At 46.9% G+C, this 14,416-nt stretch overlaps 3 protein-coding genes across 3 annotated transcripts in view; 1 reads left to right on the top strand and 2 right to left on the bottom strand.

Annotated features, from left to right (window-relative positions):
• The window catches only part of gys2 (glycogen synthase 2), a 15,036-nt gene extending 13,429 nt beyond the window's left edge, over positions 1–1,607 (bottom strand). The window contains exon 1 of the mRNA XM_060048698.1: positions 1,014–1,607. Coding sequence (XP_059904681.1) covers positions 1,014–1,137 — 124 coding nt within the window. The 5' untranslated portion in view covers positions 1,138–1,607. The remainder of the gene's footprint in view (positions 1–1,013) is intronic.
• Positions 1,608–2,249: 642 nt separating this feature from the next.
• kiss2 (kisspeptin 2) lies at positions 2,250–4,087 on the top strand. Its single transcript, XM_060048770.1, has 2 exons — positions 2,250–2,578; positions 2,925–4,087. Exons 1-2 carry the CDS (start codon positions 2,467–2,469, stop codon positions 3,218–3,220), a joined length of 408 nt encoding a protein of 135 aa, XP_059904753.1. The 5' UTR covers positions 2,250–2,466; the 3' UTR covers positions 3,221–4,087.
• LOC132455033 (L-lactate dehydrogenase B chain) lies at positions 3,586–12,914 on the bottom strand. The gene is made up of 8 exons (XM_060048736.1): positions 12,761–12,914; positions 8,014–8,144; positions 6,910–7,027; positions 6,538–6,711; positions 6,087–6,260; positions 5,719–5,836; positions 5,190–5,313; positions 3,586–4,578 (listed from the first exon to the last, which is right to left on the bottom strand). The coding sequence occupies exons 2-8, from the start codon at positions 8,137–8,139 to the stop codon at positions 4,411–4,413; spliced, it is 1,002 nt and encodes a 333-aa protein (XP_059904719.1). The 5' UTR covers positions 8,140–8,144; positions 12,761–12,914; the 3' UTR covers positions 3,586–4,410.
• Between the last annotated feature and the right edge of the window lie 1,502 nt (positions 12,915–14,416).

The raw sequence follows: 14,416 nt of genomic DNA, 5'->3' as shown, positions 1-14,416 counted from the left end.
ATGTGTGTCTGTCATTCGAGAGGGGCTTTGCTATTGAAGGGATCAGATTGAGATTGAAAGATGACCACAATCTTTCCTCCCTGTATGTGTGGTGTGTGTTTTGTGTGTGTGTGCTTATGTGTATGACCTTAGGTGTGTGTGTGTGTGTGTGTGTGTGTGTGTGTGTGTGTGTGTGTGTGTGTGTGTGTGTGTGTGTGTGTGTGTGTGTGTGTGTGTCCTTAGGTGTGTGTGTGTGTGTGTTTATGTGGATGTCCTTAGGGGTGTGTGTGTGTGTGTATGTGTGTTTATGTGCATGTCCTTAGGTGTGTGTGTGTGTGTGTGTGTGTGTTTGTGTGTGTGTATGTGCATGTCCTTAGGGGTGTGTGTGTGTGTGTGTGTGTGTGTGTGTGTGCGTGCGTGCGTGCGTGCGTGTTATTGAGTAACTCCAGAGGGGCGTCCCCAGCCGTACGGTCACCGCTGGCCTGCTCAGGACTTGGCCGTTTGCCCCCCCTCCATCACGGCCCCAACGCTCACACCTCAAGAGAGGTGATGAATAGAGCAGCAGCAGAGCGACTCAAAGAGGATCCCCTGGTGTGAATACAGACGTCTCTACACGTGGACCCACCGCTGCAGAGAATCAGTGTTTTTCCCTTCGACTGACACCCGTCTGTCATCGTGTGACGCATGATCCACAGAGATAAGACGGACAGACGGGTCAGAGGAGGCCGGCTTAGACCGCCTGGTTAGCATGACATTACCATGACGTTAGCATTGCCTTAGCTTTACGCTAGCATTACGTAAGCTTAAAGTTAGTGTGACGTCAGCGTTGCATTGTTCAAGTGCATCAGCGTGATGTTAGCCGACATTAGCATGACGATAGCGTGATGTTAACTTTAGGTCGGTTTTACGTTAGTGGGACGTTGGCGGTGCATTAAAGTGCATTAGCTTGACGTTATCGTGGCGTTAGCAGACCTTAGCGTTACGTCGGCGTGACATCACCGTGACATTGCGGACGTTAGCGTTCCGAGCCTGACCTTTGTTGGTGACCTCCCAGGCGACCTCGAAGAGCAGCAGGTCGTCCACGGGGAGGTCCTCCTCGTCCCACTGGGGCAGCACCCCGCTCAGGGAGGTCATGGAGAAGGATCGGGCCAGCGGCATGGTGAGGCGTCGGAGGGTCCTGTTGTCTAACGAGGCTCCCCTAACGACCGTGCGGACCGTGTTCGGGTCGCTGTTTGAACACAGCTGTTCCACTGTGCAAACAGCGGCGGGCCCAGAGTTCACCACTACTCAATTGGGACGCAGCGAGGTGATTGGTTGAGGGGTCAGGGGCCGGCCCCTCCCACCAGGGCCAAACAAACACTTCATAGCCGTCTGCCCGTGTCAAATGATGAAACTGATGGAGCGATACTAATACCCTAACCTTTAACCAGGAGATTACTAGATTACAAAAAGAGAATACTATGATGACAGATTTCAGCCTAATGGTGAAGAAACACCATTCTATGTTTCTGAAACAAAATACAAACTAACATCGATGTTAAGTAAGGTTATTCATAAAGAAAGTGTGCGCAGTGTTGGTGTACAGGGAGGATTGTCCGGCCTATCAGAGGCCGCCTGCTGCTGGACCACACTGGATGTCTGCAGGGAGTCAAAGGCATGTCGTCAAAGTACTCTGAATCTGGAATAATGGACACATTATTTAGATATTAGTGTTAATCCTCATTTCTACACCGGAACTCAGAATGCTGTTTAGGTCTTTGGGCATCTGAAAATGTGTGTGTGTGTGTTTGTGTGTATTTTTCTATGTGTGAGTGTGTGTGTTTTTGTGTGTGTGTGTTATGTGTTAGTTATGCGTGTGTGTGTGTGTGTGTGTGTTATACGTGTGTGGTGTGTGTGTGTGTGTGTGTGTGTGTGTGTGTGTGTGTGTGTGTGTGTGTGTGTGTTATGCGTGTGTGCGTGTATGTATGTGTGTTATGTTATGTGTGTTGTCTAATCTTTATCAAGAATTAAGCCCATTGGTTGGTTTCCTGATACCAACTCGATGCTGAAAATGTTCCTGGGTTTGTACCAACTGTTGTACACAACTGTAAATAAACACACGATTATAGCTTTTGTATTAGGAAGGAAAATACTCCGGAATACCACATCCGGTCTACAACCCGTGTGTTCGTAGATGTACTTATTTCCAAATGGAGGATGATTTCAGCTGAAAGCGAAAGGTAATGGTCTATTTCCGGGAAATTCTGATAAATAATTCATTACTGCGCCGCAATTTGTGGCTCGAGACGCAGCCGTCATTTATGGCGTTCGCCTCCAGGAGTCACCAGAAGTCACCTAGCGGAGGTATAAAAGACCCGCCAGGTAAACATCAGGCATGTTTCATTTTAGAGTCCGGTTGAGCAGCAAGGAAAAAAAACATTCACTCCTAAAGACAAACTGCAGCCTACAGACTGTTTGAAAAACGGCGAAGAAAAACCTGCGCGAAATATGAGAAGTCTATCGCCGGTGTTGGTTCTCGCGATAGTTCTGATGCGTAACAATGGGACTTCGGCCAGGAGCCTGCGGGGCTCGAGCTCTGCGGAGTGGCCCCTCGCGACAGGTGCGTCCGAATATTTACATTTTATACTACTGCTTTAAATTGGTATTCTGGTTCATTCATACTTGATACTACTGCTTTAAATTGGTATTCTGGTTCATTCATACTTAATTTTTTTTAAGTAACAGTAATAAATGCTTATTTGTCAATCTATTTACATGGGCCAATACTGAAATAATTCGGTTATAAAATAGCCTGCTAATATTATAATTAATAATTTCATTAATAATAATTTGACTTACTTTTTAGTTAGTATGTCATGTAGGCAACGTTGGCTGGAAATCCAATATCGGCCGAACAGGAAGACAATAGTCAACGTTTTCAAGTGAAGTTCGTGTTTTCCCGACAGGTCGCGGACCGACCAGTTTCTCAGAGCTGACGGTGGCCAAGAGGACGGATTTAACGGACATCTTACCGGAGAACCACAACCCGTGCATCTCCCTGAGAGGGAACGACGAGCAGCGTCAACTACTCTGCAACGACCGGCGGAGTCCGTTCAACTACAATCCGTTCGGGCTCCGCTTCGGGAAACGGTTTCTGCCCGTGAAAACCGACCGCTTGTCTCAAGGAAGTCTCGCGAGACCGAGGACGATAACTTTTTTACCCGTTTTCCTCAACCCGCGAGATTTGGAAATCACGACCTAATGAAGTAGCCGTGTCCGCCTGTCCAGCAGTTTTCGCGTTGCAAGTCAAATATTTTAAATTAATGTCGTTAACTTCACGATTTGTGATATTCCTATCCCATCTTTTACAATCTTGTGTTATTTTTTCCCATGAATAAACCTTTTGTACCGTTCTTGTGTGGTGATGAGTTACTTTCCAAAAAATATTTTTTTATATGAAATGGAGTTTAATCGGTAGCTTTGATCAAATTTTTTTTTAATGTTCCTCTTTTGTAAACCACGTTTATCTATGTTGTATAATGTACTGTTGTAAGAACATCCACCACTAGGGGGAACTGTTGTTCCTGAATTTTGTTTACTGTACTGGCAAACCACAACACACACGGACACATTAAGGATTGTAATTTATTAACCCACGTATCACCACTTACAACATTTACAACAAAGGTGTGTTATTGTACTCCAAATACAACAAAATAACACATTTGGACTATGGAATAATTTTGCTTGCTTGCTTTATTTTTTTCCTACCATTATTTTCTATGTTGGCTAAACAGATCATCCTGCTCATAGAGTCATATGGTTCCATGGTGGTTAGACACTGGAACTAGACTCTATAATTTAGGGACTATCTCAATACAGCTGGTTACTGTCTACTAAACTGGTCCCGTACAGGGAGATTAACCAGGTGATGGGAGTCCACTATGTGCCCAACCAACTAACCAGGTGATGGTTACCTGTGACCTCAAGGTTATCTATTAAAAGTGCGAAAACAAAGTCATCGCTTCAATCAGGGGTCAAATAGCCAATTCCTAGCAGGGATTCAAACACACCTCTGCTGGTAACAACAGTAGGACAGTGCTGGTGGAAACAACACAACAGAAAGTATCACTACGTACGTACGTGTGTGTGTGTGTGTGTGTGTGTTTGTGTGACGTGGACGGGTCCACTTCCGATTCGGAAGGTGTGGTCCAATCAGACGAGATGACGAGGGACTGTGAGCACACCAATAGAACACTAGGAGGCATAGAACACTAGACCTGCCACGGCTGGGCGGAGAGCGTTGTTTGGGGACACCTGAAGGTAACTGTATTGCATCTGTGTGTGTGGATGAGGGCGGGGCCTAGTGGGCAGGGCTGTGGCTGGGGGGGGGGGGGGGAGATGGGGGAGAGGAGGAGGGGGAGGAAGAGGAGGAGGAGGGGAGGAAGGTGCCTAGAGGTCCTTGAGGTCCTTCTGGATGCCCCACAGAGTGTCGGCGCTCTTCTTGAGCTGGGCGACCTCGTCCTCGTTGAGGGTCATGTTGACCACGCTGCCGACGCCGCCGCCGTTCAGCACGCAGGGCAGCGACAGGAACACCTCCTCACTGATGCCGTACATGTCCTGGAGGAGGGGGGGAGAGAGACGGATTTACATTCATATACATATACATGGTTACATACCTTGATTGATCGTTTTGTTCTGCCTTCCATACTTTCTTCCTGTCAGTCAGTCTGTCTTTCTCTCTTCCCTCTCGGTCTCTCTTCCTATTTTCTTTCTGTCCGTCTTCATTTCTCCCCTCCCCTCCCCATCTGCCTTATCTTATCTTGTCTTATCTCTCCTTCTTCCTGTCTGTAATCCTGTCTCCGCCTGTCTATCTGCACTCTGTCCTCCTGTATAGGCTCCTGTCTGTCCTCCTGTCTGTCTTCCTGTCTCCCCATTGTCTGTTCTATCTACCCGTCTTCCTCCCTCTCCGTCCGCTTCCCCTCTGCCTGACCCCTGGCTGTGACCCCTGGCCCTGACCCTTGACCCCTAACGGTGACCCCGAGGCCGGCCCCTTGACAGTGACCCCTGACGGTGACCCCTGGCCCTGACCCTTGACACCTGAAGGTGAGCCCTGCGCCCTAATGCTGACCCCTGGTCCTGACCCTTGACCCCTGACCCTTACCGCTGACGGTGACCCCTGGGTCTGACCCTTGACCCCTGACGGTGACCCCTGGCCCTTTCCCCCTCACCTTGACCATGGTGGAGACGGGGTGGATGCGGCCCATGTTCTTGACGATGCTCTCGGTGAGGTCCGCGACGCTCAGGCCGATGGCCCAGTTGGTGTATCCCTTCAGACGGATCACCTCGTAGGCACTGAGGAGCAGAGGGCAGAGGTTAGACACGCCGGATCAGATCCAGAGCAGAGGTTAGAGACACTGGGTCTTAGTCTCACAACACCAAGCATCTCTGCTAGAGGTTAGCATCTCAAGCTAACAGCCCCAGAGCTGAGGTTCGCATCTTAAGCTACGAGCCCAAGAGCAGAGGTTAGCGTCTCACGCTAACAGCCCCAGAGCAGAGGTTAGCATCTCAAGCTAACAGCCCCAGAGCAGAGGTTAGCATCTCAAGCTAACAGCCCCAGAGCAGAGGTTAGCATCTCAAGCTAACAGTCCCAGAGCCCCAAATCCACCACCAGATGTCCTGTTAGCCTACTAGCATAACCAATCCTAAGTCCTGTTCTAGGATGTTGTCTCCATGATGGTAACCATGGTAACCCCATACCTGTCCACCACGGCCTTGTGCGTGGCCTTCCACCCCTCCTTGTCTACGTCCGTCCCCATGTCCGGGTTCAGCTTCTGCAGGTTCACCCCCGCAACGTTGGCCCCGCTCCACACGGGCACTACACACACACACACACACACACACACACACACACACACACACACACACACACACACACACACACACACACACACACACACACACACACACACACACACACACACACACACACACACACACACAATTATATTCCTGCTTGAGAACAGTGAGTGTAGGTCTCTTTGTTTGTCTGTACGTGTAATATATGTATGTGTGTGTGTGTGTGTGTGTGTGTGCATGATAGTGTGCGTCTGTGTGTGTGTCCTCACCGCTGGTGTCCCCGTGCTCCCCCAGCACCCAGCCGTTGAAGGCGGTGGCGTGGATCCCGAGCCGCTCGGCCATCAGGAAGCGGAAGCGCGCCGAGTCCAAGTTGGTGCCGCTGCCGATGACGCGGTGCTTAGGGAGACCGCTCAGCTTCCAGGTCACGTAGGTCAGCACGTCAACTACACACACACACACATGCACAAGCACGCAGACAGGCACACACACACACACACACACACACACACACACACACACGCACACAACAAGTTACCTTCAACTCGTTAATTCACTCGCTAAGTCACTTTGTATCTTAAATTACTTTCAACTCGTTCAGTCATTTGTTAAGTTACTTTGTAACTTAACAAGTTCCTTTAAGCTCATTAACCTAACGAGTAACTTTAAACTCTTGTTTCACTCTTCCCCACCGGGGGGTCCAGGGTGTCAGGGGGGGCGTACCAGGGTTGGAGACCACGATGAGGGTGCAGTTGGGGCTGTGCTTCATGATCTGGGGGATGATCATCTTGAAGACGTTGACGTTCCTCTGGACCAGGTTCAGACGGCTCTCGCCCTCCTGCTGTCGCACGCCCGCCGTCACCACCACCAGGCGGGAGTTAGCCGTCACCGCGTAGTCTGGGAGAGAGAGAGAGGGGAGAAAGAGAGAGAGAGAGAGAGAGAGAGAGAGAGAGAGAGAGAGAGAGAGAGAGAGAGAGAGAGAGAGAGAGAGAGAGAGAGAGCAGACTATGCTTAAACACTCAACAAATGAATCATCAGTGTGTCTAGTATAAAGTGCTGCTGTCCTCAGTGTGATGCGGCTGGTGACCTGCTGACCTTTGTCAGCGACGATCTTGGAGGTCTTGAGGAAGAGGCTGCCGTGCTGCAGATCCATCATCTCTCCCTTCAGGCGGTCCTCCATCACATCCACCAGGGCCAGCTCGTCAGCCAGGTCCTGCACACACACACACACACACACACACACACACACACACACACACACACACACACACACACACACACACACACACACACACACACACACACACACACACACACACACACACACACACACACACACACACACACACACACACACACACACACACACAACAGGACAGGACAGGAGGAAACATCTTTGTTAGCAGATCAATCATTTTCCAATGTAATCTTAGAAAAGATAAGATGAAGTTTAAAGTGAAGGCTGGACTTTAGAACGACTCATTGTAGTTTTCTCTGATCTCCCTGCGCTCATATCTCATATTCTAGCTTGATAATACGCTATACTAACATTCAGCCAACACTGATAAGATAGCAGAACCTCTGATCCAGCAGTCCTATTGTGGCCGTGACAGAATATGGTGGTGATTTGAAACTTTACTGACACTATGTCTGCCAGCGTTTTGTCGCATGTCTTCCCAGAGGCTGAGGGAAAAGTTGACCAATGCTGGCCAACTGCGTGTTCACTGTTAGCCAATCACGCACTAACATAAAAACGCCCCCGGCGACGTAATTGGTCGGAACAAATGTTAGTGAAACGAAAGCTGAAAAAATTTAAATCTGCTTGTCTAATCTCTAGTTTCTTAATCATTGACATTTACATTTTACATTTAGGGCATTTAGCAGACACTTTTATCCAAAACGACTTACAATAAGTACATTTGTCAGAAGAAAGAGAAACATCTATACATCTCTGTGGGTACAGTAAGGATTTTATTAGAACCAAGTGCCAAGCACTAACAATTGCTAGGTTAACCCATTCCCCGTATGCAACGAATATAGCTAGGATAAACTAAGGCCCAATCCCATTTCTACCCCTTACTCCTTCCCCTTACCCCTTCAAAACAAGTGGGAGGGGTAAGGGGAAGGGGTAAGGGGTAGAAATGGGATTGGGCCTAAATCTGGGCACTGATGTGGGAGACGATGGAGGGGGTCACTTACCCTGAGCAGGATGCTGATGGCGCAGGCCATGCCCACCTGGCCCACCCCCACCACCGTGACCTTGTTCCTGGGGGGCTCCGCCGACGCGCCCGCCGTGGGGGTCATCAACTGATTCAGCACAGACATGATGGCTGAGGGAGGGAGGGAGGGGGGAGGGAGGAGAGAGGGAAGGTGGGAGGGGGGAGAGAGGGAGGGAGGGAGGGAGGAGAGAGGGAAGGAGGGAGGGGGGAGAGAGGAGAGGAGAAGGGAGGGAGGGGGGGAGGGAGGAGGGAGGGAGGGAGAGGAAGGAGGGAGAGTGAGGAAGAGGGAGGGAGGGAGGGAGGAAGAAGGGACAGAAGGAGGAGGAAGGGAGGAGGGAGGGAGAGAGGGAGGAGGGGAGGGAGGGAGGGACAAGAATAGATAAGTTCCTTTTGCAATACAACTTTTTGAAGCTCATTTTTTTATTACCGTTTTTTGAAAAAGATGCACGTAGGCCACTATGGACTTGACCTTGAGAGGCAGTTGGATTCACGAGATAACGAGTAAAGTGTTTGGGCCAATCAGTGTCCTATGAGAAACTATGTGATACGTGTTAGACAGATGGCTCATCCAATCACCGGCCAAGTACTTTTTTAAAGTGCCTGCCCCATCCAAACAGTTTACACAGGATATAATAACTAACGAGTGTAATTAACACTATATACCAATCTAGCTAACATTAGCCAACAGCGTTACCAATTTAATTAATGGAAGTTCACCATAAAAACGTTTACTAATAATTTGTCCACTGTATTGACTGAAAGAGACAAACCTTGTTTCTACATATTGAGTTAAAAAAAGAATAAGAATGAAGGAAATGTCACAACATCTGAACTGGAGTAGCACAAGCCCAATTGTGCCTGCGTAGCTAAGGCAACAGAAAAGTCAAGGGGTCAGCCAATAAGGAAGTGATACCCAGGGGACAGACAGTCACCCACAGTTCTGGTTTACAGTCAACAATAGCTCGGCTCTCTGCTCGAGGACCTGCACACATGCTGTCAACACACACACACACTTGTTTATACAAGGCAAAGACCGACAAACTCACCTGAATAACTGCACACATACACACAATCACAAACAAACAAACACACAAACATGAATACACCGTGTCGTTTGGCACTCAAACTGTAGCATTGCCCCACTGACAGGCAACATGACAACTATGAACTGGAAACAAAAACTGTAAGGGCCCAATGAAGAAGGTCCAATCGGAGGTTGAGAGAAGGTCTTACAGAAAGACAGACAGACTGCTGTGTTTCCCCATCTAATTCATTATTCGGTAAGTTTAGCGTGTTGCGGTGACTGCGACTGGATGCCTGGCATATCTCAGTGGCTTTAACTGAATGCCTGGACTCTCCTTTCGGTTAACCGGCCAGAACCCCATCACCGATTTAAATCTTTTGCCTGTATGTATGTCAATGATGGCACCCATTTCTCTCCAGACCATCCCTAGAAGGAGGGATCCCCCACTCTGCATTCCTTCTCAAGATTTCTTCCTTGCTCATTAAGGGAGCTTTCTCTTGCCCCCTTGGGGGCTAGAGTCAAAAATGTATGGCCTGTTAAGCCCTTTGTGACAGGAACTGTGATTAAGGGGTATAAAAATACAATTGAAATTAATTGAATATCGCTGTCGGTACAGTCGTGTTCAGCAGATCTGTCGCCCACGCACATAAACCTGGCATGGTCTGGCTGTCCCTTCCATCCTTGTTATCAGAGGAACATGGAAGGCTGGATCCTGCTCAACCACAGACCAGGCATGAGGTGTTCAACAAGACCGTAATAAACTCAACATTGATGGATTAGAACTAATCCATCAATGTTATAACCACCACCTATCATATAATGGCGGATATTATTTAGTAAAACTTAATATAATAATAATACATTTAATTTAGAGGCGCCTTTCAAGACACCCAAGGTCACCTTACAGAGCATATAGTCATCATAAATCGTTTAAAAAAAAAAACAAGAAATTGTGGAAAAAATAAATAAATAAATAAACATAACTTGACTAGTAAGAACAGATATCTTGAGTAAGCGAAGGTTTCAGGCAGTGTCAACCCCGACTATAGCGGATGACATGTGTGGTTGTAATGTTCATAGAAAGCAAATATGACGGAATAAACATGTGAAGGAATTCTGAAAACAGATATTGTTATCATTAGGATCCCTGGACTTGAAGACTAGGGGAGAATTGGACTAGGGGAGTCTCACTGGGGAGAATTGGAGAGAAAGTATTTAACTTCTTTAACTCTCTTTGAGGGTCATTTGGTATTGAGCAGTATCTGTGGAGTAACGTATTTTTGTATTCTAGGTATATTTAGGACGAGGGATTCGAGGAATCTAGATGTCCCATCTGTTTTGTCTGTACACACATGATGTGCTAGAATTGTTGTTTTCCAAAACAACTCACAACCAATTCTGTATCAGTTAATGTGATTGTGTGACCTTTGAGTTGTATCAACGACCAAAGGTAAGAAAACATAAAACACCGAAATATCTGTAGGGGAACAATTTTGAATTCAGGATGAATATTTCATATTAAACCAGATTCTGTGAATTTGAGAAACAAATAACTAAATGTTAGACAGGATCCTCAGACCTGTTTTTGTTTGACATTGAGCTGCTGAGTTCGGTGAATGTTTTGTTCAAAGTAAAGTTTTAAAGTTTTCTGATCATCAGTTTAGTTTTAAAGGCACCCAGTGCAACTTTATGTAAACATTCAATGAAAAATAAACATTCAATTTCTAGTCTTTTTTACACGTAGTAAGTTTCAATAACTCCATACCATTAAATATCGACATTCAAGGAGCAAAGATGAGACGTCGTTGTGTGGTGAGAACTGATAGAAAATCGTAAACAACAACAATCGCCGGTGGGGAGAAGCCATTTTTCCATTGACTGGAAGCCTGCTTTATTTATTGTAGGTTACAAAAAATAAAGAAAATGGCGGCATTGTTGTTGTTATCGATTTTCTATCAGTTCTCACCACACAACGACGTCTCATCTTTGCTGCTTGAATGTCGGTATGTAATGGTATGGAGTTATTGAAACTTACTACGTGTAAAAAAGACTAGAAATTGAATGTTTATTTTTAAGCCTCGAAAGTTGCACTGGGTGCCTTTAAGTCAGTAGAACAACAATAGACAACAACATGGACGCCAGGTGTGACCCAGGTCTCTCTGAGCGACTCTGTGCTGGCAGCCATCTTGTCATTGTGGGTATTTTTGTTTCAGTTGACTGACACACATCTGCGCAGTGTGCTTCAGTCACATGTGGTCTGTCTTCGTTTACATGAGTAACGTGAAGGCTAGGACACATGTGACAGCTGCTCACAAAACAAAAAAACATCTAGCCTCTAATGTTCTCAACGATAATCATATTTGATCTAAATTACATGAAAATACTACAAGAACATACCCAGAGGGCCACACACACACACACACACACACACACACACACACACACACACATATGTAAACATACCCCACCCCCCAAACACACACACACAGACACACACACACAAAAACATAGCCACACACACCACAAGCAAACATACAAACTCACATACAAAAAAGACACAGACACACCACAAACACACTAAAAACACACACAGCAGTACTTCACAAGATGCAGAACTTAGCCACCGCTTGGCTCTACGTGGAATATGATTGTTTACTTTAAGCATGCCTCCACAAGCAGATATCTCTCTCTCTCTCTCTCTCTCTCTCTCTCTCTCTCTCTCTCTCTCTCTCTCTCTCTCTCTCTCTCTCTCTCTCTCTCTCTCTCTCTCTCTCTCTCTCTCTCTCTCTCTCTCTCTCTCTCTCTCTCTCTCTCTCTCTCTCTCTCTCTCTCATGTAAAAAGAGTTCAACATTTAGTTTTATATTAATCCATGACCAAATTATTTTCCGAAACAATGCTGGAAACGACCAATAGGGGGCGTTTTACAAACATCACAATAAGACACGTTTTACAAGCGTCGCGATAAGACACACGCTTTTTCTTTTCTTTTTTACAAACGTCGCGTGCAAACCAGCCGCTTTATCGATTATCGATCATGACTAGTTCTGCTGGAAAGAGGAGACCACCATCAGCCCCCAGGGATGATAGGAAACTAGACCCGGGGCCGGACTCTACCACTGGACCTGAAGCTTGGGGGTGACTTGTAGACCACCACTACGGCTCAGTTACTACACGTTCACTACAAGTTCACTAATAGTTCATTACCGTCTGCCTCAGAGGAAGGAATGTGGTGTATAACGGTAATCATAATGAATAATAACAGTTTTGATACAAAATACAACCTTCTGTATTATTAATTAATATATCTATATTAATATTTGTACATGGTTGTTCATTGGTATGGATTGGATGAGCTCGGCTAGCAGCAGAAGCTACCAGTCCTTTGTACATTACTGTACAGAGGACTGGATCTAAGGCTCAGATCCGTGCTCATCAAATAACTGGTTTTCTGTAGTTTAGTTTCCGACATCACGCAAACCAACACACATCTAAGCACAACGCGTGACCGTCCACATATTCAGTATTACTTGGACGTTAAGTCTCATTAATGGAGCTGTTCTCTGCTTCCAGAGCGCATTCCCATCCAAGCGCGCTTCCATGGCTGACGTGGGGCTGCGCACGAAGCACCGAGCCGGAGGAAAACACCGAGAGGATACCCAGATAAATACAACCCGAAAGGGCAGATAACGGCAGATTACGTACTTGTTATGGCTGATGGTTGTAGGACAGGGTATCCTCGCTGTGTTTGGTCAGACGGGAGGCAGGTGATGACTGGTCGGCTGGAGAGATGGAGTTTAGTGGCGAGGCGAAAGGTTGAAATGGAGGGAGGGAGGGGGGCATTCAAGGACGGGTGCAAAGGGATGCGAGACTTTTGTGCCAGATCTGTCACATGGTTTACAGAGTGGGACTGGAACAACGCGGTGGGCACCTAGTTTATGCATCGTTTAAACAAATGGTGCACCTTTGCTTTTTTGTGTTTAATCGCATTTTATGAATGAAAAATGTCACATTCTTGGCCACAGGGGAGGTGTTTCTGTTGAGCATGCATCACACGCGGTTTAGGTTGTAAAATTCCCACTATACATTATGTCTTTACATGGGGAAGGAGTGGTTTGTTTGCACATTTCTTAGATCTACCAGGATATGGATGGACCTTTCACCTGAACCATGAACCATTTATTACGGTCTACCTCCTGCAGGACCGAGCTCCACTAAATCCTGCAGGCTCCATGCTGCTGCAGGCCTGGATGATATTATTAGATATGACCTGATCCTAATCCGTACCGATTAGTTGTTGATGGGGAAATGCATTGTGGGTGTAAAGCAGGAGACTGACTTCCCTCTTGCTCTTGTCGAAGTACAGTACAGTATGTACTCAGAGAGTTTTGCATCTGGCCAGAAAGGGAAAACAGGTGTGCTAGAACAACCATCATAAATCTAACTTCACCGTGTAATATCAGACTTCATATCCTTCTTACTTATTTTCCTAGCTATCTTTGTTGTATACAGGGAATGGGTTAACCTAGCGATTGTTAGTGCCACTTGGTTCTATGAACATTCTTACTGTACCGACAGAGATATATTGCTGTTTCTCTTTCTTCTGACAAATGTACTTATTGTATTTTTTAAATGTAAACTTAAACTGAGAGGTTAATCAGAAAGATTGGTTTGACATCTCGTTTATACATATTATATAATTTATTGATAACCATTTCCTAGTTTATCTAGCTTCTCAAACTGAATGCAAATTTGCACATGACGTGACCAATAACCTCTCAGCTTGGACTTGATCGTGATAGGTGGAGGCGTGTCTTGTGGGCTGTAAAGCTTGAACGGGATAGGTGGATTCGTGTCTTGTGGAATGTGAAGCTTGAATGTGATTGGTGGAGGTGGGTCTTGTGGGATGTAAAGCGCGGCGCTACGTCACATGGGTCCCTTTGTTTCACCGTGTGCTGACAGCACGGTGGTGATGAATGAAGTCTCTCTCCCTGCCCTCTTCATCAGCAGAGAGGGGGGAGAGAGAGAGGGGGGGAGAGGGGAGGGAGGGGGAGAGAGACGGAGAGAGGGAGAAAGATAGGTGGAGAGAGAGGCAGGGGGGGAGAAAGAGAAAGGGAGGAGGAGAGAGCGAAAGGGGGGAGAGAGAGAGGAGAGAAAGGGAGGGGGGAGAGAGAAAGCGAGGGGGAGAGTGAGAAAGGGAGACAGAGCGGGGAGCAGGGTGGGATTGGGGGGGGAGAGAGAAAGGGGGACAGAGAGGGTAGAGAGAAGGGGGGGGGATACAGAGAGAAAGGGAGGGGGAGCAGGAGGGTAGAGAGAAAGGGGGACAAAGAGGGTAGAGAGAGCGATAGGAAGAGAGAGAAA

Source organism: Gadus macrocephalus, chromosome 4, assembly GCF_031168955.1.
Source record: "Gadus macrocephalus chromosome 4, ASM3116895v1".
NCBI classification, from domain to species: Eukaryota; Metazoa; Chordata; class Actinopteri; order Gadiformes; family Gadidae; genus Gadus; species Gadus macrocephalus.
The sequence above is the reverse complement of the archived record's forward strand: the minus strand, read 5'-3'. Positions and strand labels throughout refer to the sequence as shown.

What these genes read in the sequence shown, in the direction of transcription:
- LOC132455033 (XM_060048736.1), bottom strand. Translation starts at nt 8,139, where the DNA reads ATGTCTGTGCTGAATCAGTTGATGACCCCCACGGCGGGCGCGTCGGCG. An exon ending in CCATCAGCATCCTGCTCAGG is followed by an intron (nt 7,028 to 8,013) that starts GTAAGTGACCCC and finishes GTGTGTGTGCAG; the next exon opens with GACCTGGCTGACGAGCTGGC. An exon ending in CACAAGGCCGTGGTGGACAG is followed by an intron (nt 5,314 to 5,718) that starts GTATGGGGTTAC and finishes TCTGCTCCTCAG; the next exon opens with TGCCTACGAGGTGATCCGTC.
- kiss2 (XM_060048770.1), top strand. Translation starts at nt 2,467, where the DNA reads ATGAGAAGTCTATCGCCGGTGTTGGTTCTCGCGATAGTTCTGATGCGT. An exon ending in GGAGTGGCCCCTCGCGACAG is followed by an intron (nt 2,579 to 2,924) that starts GTGCGTCCGAAT and finishes TTTTCCCGACAG; the next exon opens with GTCGCGGACCGACCAGTTTC.